Source organism: Cloeon dipterum, chromosome 2 (genome assembly GCF_949628265.1).
Source record: "Cloeon dipterum chromosome 2, ieCloDipt1.1, whole genome shotgun sequence".
In the NCBI taxonomy this organism is placed as follows: Eukaryota; Metazoa; Arthropoda; class Insecta; order Ephemeroptera; family Baetidae; genus Cloeon; species Cloeon dipterum.
This window is the reverse complement of record NC_088787.1, coordinates 21,424,876-21,431,759: the sequence shown is the minus strand read 5'-3', so window position 1 is coordinate 21,431,759 and position 6,884 is coordinate 21,424,876. Positions and strand designations below refer to the sequence as shown.

The window sequence follows — 6,884 nt, the reverse complement described above, 5'->3', positions numbered from 1 at the left end:
AAAAAATCAAAGACACTTGTAAAATTGTTAAAAATTGTTTAGACTCCAAAACAAATTAATTCCACCGCAAATAAATGTTATAGTTATTTAGAACACAATTTTGTTACTATACCTGAATTTTGAGGCAAGAATAATTTATTCACCACTTCTTTCACTTATTATGTTTCGTGAGCTTTAACTTATTTAAATAAAATAATACTTTCCTGCTTGTTGTACTTTCCCTTTGTTAAATTATGTTTTAATCGATGATATTCTTTTACTCTAATATTATCGTAATTAAATGCATAAATAAATTAAGTTATGGTTGGTAAATAACGTAGTAGTTATAATATTGAAATTATAACATTTAAAAGAAATATCAATTTAAACTTGTAAATACAGAAAATTAAAAATTTAATTAAATTTAATATAAAAATTCCAATTTTGATAATTAATCAAATAAAATCATTATTAAATGATGCTGCAAATCCATTTTTTCTGCTGGATCACTGTTTTCCTGATCGGAAAAATTCGGGTAAGAAAGAAGGCACAGCCGGCTGAGCGTTGGCAGGTATTTCTCAGCAAGCAGGAGTATAGATGGCCGTCTGGATCGAGGCAAGGTGTTCTGTTCTGATCGTAGCGAGAGAGAGAGAGAGAAGGAAGAGGGGCGCACCAAGCGCAGCGAGCCGAGAGCCGCCGAGGCAGCGGCGCGACCACCGACTGCGACTGATTCTGGCATTGCATGTTGAGAGCTCGGCCAGGCAACGTCGTGCTGCTGCCTCTCTCTTCCTGCCGTCTGTGCACGCCGGTTCTTGTGAGGGTGAAAGCAGCCCCCGGACTGCCAGTGCCGAACACAAATTTGTCGCGAGTTGTGCGTCTCGAGTGCGACCCCGCCAGTGCGATTACGGATATTCATTACGAAATTTTATAGAAGCAGCGTGGTTGTTTGTTGTGAGTGCATCTACCTTTGCCAGCGAGCTGCCAGCCATTACTCGAGGTGAGTGCTTTGCTTCGTTTTTACCTGAACACGCTTGCTCGACGCCGGTCGCTCCATATCAGACACTTTTTCGTTGAATTCTTTGAAATTCGTGAATGTTTTTTAAAATCCATATATCTAGCAAGTTACCCAATTGGCATGGTCTTAACTTGGAAAATTGCTATTTTTTAATTTGCCACGCTTAGAATTGAAAAAATTCCAGAACAAAAATAAAGATCAGATTTAAACAGTTTTTTAAATTTTTGGAAAATCAGGTTAAGGTGCGCATTTTTATCAATTATGTGTAAATAAGAATGCTCTTTTAAAAATTGCATCCCTAAATTATTCTTTGAGAGCCACATATTATTTTACTCTTTATTCGAGTTAAATCACTGCCTGCCAGAATAAATTGCGAGGATCGAGTTGCTCTGTGGTACGGAAGAGATTGGCTGTTGTCAGAGATGTTGTTAAAAGCGCCGACAACGAGAAAAAAGATCCCCTGCTCCTGCTCGATTTGATACAAGCTATATAGCTATCTGGGGATGTCGGAGCAGAAACATTCACCTGCTAGCGTTTTCTAATGAAACAATTTTTTACATCGCGCCCTGCTCGGAGGGTTGCTACGTTCGTGTGTGTGTGCTCGTTTGAGCGTGGTGGTGTGAACAGACCCGGCACAATGATAATAGAATCTAATTATTACGATCATCGTAGCGACCGCCGCCGGAATTCTTCGTTGCAACTATAAAATTTTTTATTAACTTCCGTCTGAACGCGTCTTTAAAGCTCGCTTCCCCGGCCCTCTGTAATTATTTCCTCACAACACCTTGCAATTTACATTTCGATTCGATTCTGGAATTCAGTCCGCTGACGAACGGAATCGAGATTCCTCGGATGATTGCGGTGGGAAAAATTTAAAAAGCGATAACTCGAAGGCGTTTTACGATCGGAGCAACTTCAAAGCGTCCGCTTAATGAAGATTCCAGCTCGATTTGAATGAAAGCCGCTGCTGTTTAAATTGAAACAAATCCCATTTGGCCGAGGCAAGCTGTCTTTTTTGTGCGAAAACGACGACGACGACGGCGGCGGCGGCAGAAATTAGTCGGAATTGCTCTCTCCGGCTGGACGTGAAATATGCATATTTCATGCGCGGGGCGGCCTGCTCCTTTTGCTTTTTGCCTTTTGCCGGGGAACAGCGAGGGCGGCAACTCTTGCTCAGTAGTAATTTAGTTTAAAAAAGCAAGCCAGAGAGAGCGAGTTACAATTTATGGCAACTTTCCAGCCCCTGCCTTTGTTTTGAGCCAAGAAGACGCTCGGAAAGGATTCTTTCTCTATTCACCTCGTTTTAAAACCCTTCAGGGTAGTTTCTGCTTTATATTGTTAACAGCACGACAGCTTGTCCTCTCTGCTGGTGTATTTTTAGCAATTGCTCACTCAGCGTGTGACAAATTCTCTTTTTTCTGGTCAAAAATAATATCCACTTTGTATTGGAAGGGCATATTATGTTGGACGCCTATTGTTAAATAAAAGCAGGCATTCCACGACTTGGAAAGAGGAAGTGCTATGATATTAGCCGAGCAATGACTTCTTTTCCACCCCCAATGACACGCAAGCCAAGTTGAAAAATGTTGAAAAGGCAGGTATAATAGAGAAGCAATTTGGGAACAGTACAGCGTTCGTTTCGGAGCATGAATAGGCGCATTTAGGGATGATATGCGGCGGCATTGCCATATGGCTTTCCATCATTAAAAGTTAGGAGAGACACGGCTCCAAGCCGCGCTATTTGTGCAGCTGACCTGCGACAATCGCAAAATATTTACACCAGATGAGCTTTATTGATAGGCAAACAAATTGTGTGTACTTGCGTGCAAGCTTCAGTGAGGGTATCCAGGCAATTTTTGCTTGAGTAAAAAATTGACCAGATGCTTTGAAAAATATTATTAACAGATGGGAATTTTTTTGAAACATGAGATGAAAATAAGAAAATGACGTCTCAGGTTTGATCGAATCCCCTGCAATTCGCCTAATACACGTTTCATGGCGCTTTAACATCTATTGAGCGTTCTTTCTTCCCTTGTAATAGGCCGGCAATTTGTCAGTAGAGTGCCTAAGAAGAATGCTCCAGCTGCTGGAGCAAACACACGCGGACTATCAGGGGCGGCTCACTGACAAATAAATAAGTTTTTCACGGCCTGTTTGGAAAACTGAATAGATTGCACCTTTGCATTCGGAGCACAATGTGCAGCATATGCGCGTGTCCTAGGCTGTTTCCTCCCTTGTGCGCGCAGGGGTACGGGAGTGGGGTGCCAGAAAAGCGTTTGTGTTTAACGCACAAAATATATATATATCGATGAATGGCTCCGGCTGCTTATGCCTTCCTTTTATGCCGAGGTGTCACCCTGCCAGGGGATCAAACAAACTTTTGATAGGGGACAAATGTCTCTTTTCACCGTATTTTATTCGGCCTCGGCGATGCGGATTAGCTAGCTGCTTTGCGCCTCGCAGTGAGAAAATTGGAGCTGCTGGCGCAACGCACCGACAATTTCCCATCTCGTGTTTTTTCATCAGCGGACGGCTCATCCCCAAGGATTTCACCCTACCGCCCAACCGACTTTTGCCGAGCTGTTTATGACAACTCGACGATGTGGCCCCTCAAGGTTGCACCAAAAGGCGCAAACGTCGATTTTACCATCGCGAAAATCTGATATTTAATGAAATTCCTAGCCACCGGCGTGGATTTGCATTTTAGGAAATTGGCGAGGTGAGCCAAGCCTCTCACTTTGAATGCGTTTCCCGGTGTTTCCGGGGGAAAAACACAAATTGCCTCTCAGCCGGATCTATCCAGCTGCGAGAAAAAGACGAGGCAATGCCACGTGTTGAGCAAAAAAGAAAAGTTACCCAAGTTGGCATTGCTGGGAAAACGTCGGAGCCTTCTTTTTGTGCCGAGATGTTGGTGCGGTGCGGTCTTCAACAGCCTGCCCGTACAAGACGGACATCATTTTTTATAGTACTGCCACCGGCAGCAGCTCCCCAGTACGGGAAAAATACGAGTCACAAGTTTAAAGTGTGTGATTTGTTCTAATTAACACGCGTGCATGAAGCGAAAATTTCAAAATATTGTTTGTGAACCAGGTTGCCAAGCAAATTTCCGAGAAAATCAGCTTCAAAGTTAAAATACTTTTAGCACTTGTTTGCCTACTGAAAATCGTGACGTGTTTCACAAAGAGGAGAACTACCTCCCAAGCCACACACCGTTTGATAGATCGCGACGAGAAGAATTTAAATCAGACGTTAAACATGGTTGAGCTGAGTAAATTAAATAAAGGCTGAACACATTTTGCTCCATTTTGACTATCGCAGCAGCAGCAGCAGCAGAAATGAACATTTTTCATAAAAATCCTGTTTAAAAGCTGGTTTTGAACTTATCATTGGCTTATTATTATTCAGGATTTGAAATTTTCAATTGTTCTGATCCGGCGTGAGTTAACTGGATTTGCCGAGAGTCTGGAAAAGGCCTGACCTGAATCGAAATGCATCCGCCTTTTTAGGCAAATTTGCTCTGCGCTCGGCCGTAAAACGCATACAATAATTGCCCCAACAAAGGAGAAATTGTCCGCGCGAACAAAGGCCTCTTTTATTTGAGCAATTTATTCGTGCGGCGCACGGCAGCGGCAACGGCGGATCCGAGCTGAAAAGTGCACATGCATGTTTTTCATTTCGTATCAATTGCGACAGCAGTCTTAAACAATTACACGCCGCTTATTTCATCCGCGCGCACAATTTACGACGCATGCCTGCATTTAATAAATATCTCGCCGAGTATATCTCTCGTGAGAGAGCGCGCAAATATGCAAATAATGAGTAGGAATGCGTCTGAAAACTCGTTTTTCAAGTGCTCCTGTTGTGTCTGCGCTACCTGCAACGCCAGCCACATAAATTTCGCTGCTTGATTTATCTCCTCTACTTAAATGTATGTATAATTTCTTTCAAAATTCGATTCCGAGTTCGTTGCTCCTCACTCGCTGCTCGGCGGGGGCGTCTCGAAAGGGTGGCCCCCCGATTAGCCATCTCAGAATTTGCATGAATAAATAAATAAATAAATAAAAGGCCGCGACCCCGAGCCGGCAGAATATATGAGAGGCTCGCTCCGCTTTTTTTCAGTCTGGTGAGGCACCACCTTCGGCTCGCCGATTAAAATCTCGATTGTTTTCACTTCTTTTGGCAGGGCAAGAAGGAAAAACAATCGCGCAGCACGAGCTGGGTAGAAACAGTCCGGAAAACAACGGCATTCTGACTTTTTGACTGTGAAATTTATATGATGGACTTTTTGTTCTGAGCTTCCATTCAAATCGTGCGATTACCACTAAAAGTAAAAATTGCCAAAATGGTCGAGAGGTGATCATTCTAGTTGAGGTTTTATAACCCAAAAAATTAATTTTGGCCTGTTTTAAGTCAGCAGTTATTTTGGGCAGACCTTCGATTCCGTGACACAGGAATACAACAAAGAAAATATTACAAAACACTTAGTTGTATTATCAACAACCTTTTCATCTATTAGTTTCCCATTCAGAAATAAAAATATCGGAAATTTCAAAAAGGTTAAAATGGTCCAAAAAAATATCTGAGAAACTCAGAAAATTTATTGATTTCAGATTTGTCAATATTTCAGGACCATCATTTATGGAATGTGCTTTCAGTCTTTTTCGTAAAAAAAAAATCTGTAAAATTTGCTCGGACATTCAGGCAAGAAATTCAATTTTAGATGATTAAGTAGATTAACAGTCACACAAATTTCTAAAGCACTGACTATTCCTCTTCAAAAATCCGTATGAAAAATTCATATCCAACAAAACGTGCGTCCAACTCGAATCTGCGAGCTGGTGCATTCATGCAAATGTTGGTTTTATTAATTCCGGCGGGCAGCGCAGCCGAGTGGCTCTCTCAATGGGAGATGCTCGATGAGCGATAACAATAATAATTTCATGCTTCCAGCCAACTGCGCTTTACATGCATAATGAATCGGAAAATAAAGATGCACAACATGCACTTGCATTGTTTTATGCAGATTTTAAGCGAAACGCCCTCTAACCTGACGCAGCAGCAGCAGCCAGGGCGGATTATGTGTTTATTCTCGTCGTCCACAGGCGTAATTGAAATCGAACCTTTTATTTTACAAGCAAGCCAATGGATTAATATTCATGCGGCACACCGGGGCAGAATATTTTCCTCTTCCTGACCCATTAAATTCCTAGAGGCGCACGCTTGCTTGCCTAGCGTGTGGCCCTGAATCTGTAATAAGGGGTTGGACCTGCCTTCAAGAGAGGTAAAATGCGTGTGTGCAGCAACGCAATGATTCCCCCCGTTGCACCCCGCGGGCGCATTTTAATTGAAAGCCGTACGCTCATGAATTCCGACCAGCTCGCTCCCCCGGCACAATTGGTCCAATTTTCGACCTTCAGGTGACGGGGCCGCATGCAATATGGTGCTGCCCGCCGCCGATCAAGCGAAACATGCAATCCACTTCTACCGCCCCGAGTGAAGCTCTCGATGAAATTTTAAGCTGCTCCACGTCTTTGAATACAATCGCCGGCGGACACGAAGCATCCCAATAGAACCCCGCACAAAACCTTAGAATTTTTATTCTATTCTTATCCCTATGTTAACTTCCGGAATGTGATAAGGGCTTGCTCGGGAAAATATAGGAGCCGCCGTTAAGCGTGGTAGCCAGAACGTGGGTATTTAATAAATGGTATTGGGCATTGTTAAAATTATCAACCAGCGATCGGAGTCATCTTGATTTATGGGCCTGACCAGACACAAAATGTGGGCGGTGCATTATAATGGTAATGGGCATCCCCGCAGCTGATTTTCGCTCGCTGTTGCATTCCTCTTTGACTTAACTTAGAAATTTTCTCAAATAGCAGTTTGTTAT

The 6,884-nt window shown here is 42.8% G+C and overlaps 1 protein-coding gene across 7 annotated transcripts in view; it reads left to right on the top strand.

Annotated features, from left to right (window-relative positions):
• The first annotated feature begins 563 nt into the window (after positions 1-563).
• Eph (Eph receptor tyrosine kinase) overlaps positions 564-6,884 on the top strand; it is a 104,361-nt gene continuing 98,040 nt past the window's right edge. For all 7 annotated transcript variants that reach the window (XR_010574375.1, XM_065479654.1, XM_065479653.1 and 4 more), the window contains exon 1: positions 564-976. Coding sequence is in view for 6 of the 7 variants with exons in the window: in XM_065479654.1 (XP_065335726.1) it covers positions 577-976 (400 nt within the window). In the remaining variant the exon portion in view is untranslated. The remainder of the gene's footprint in view (positions 977-6,884) is intronic.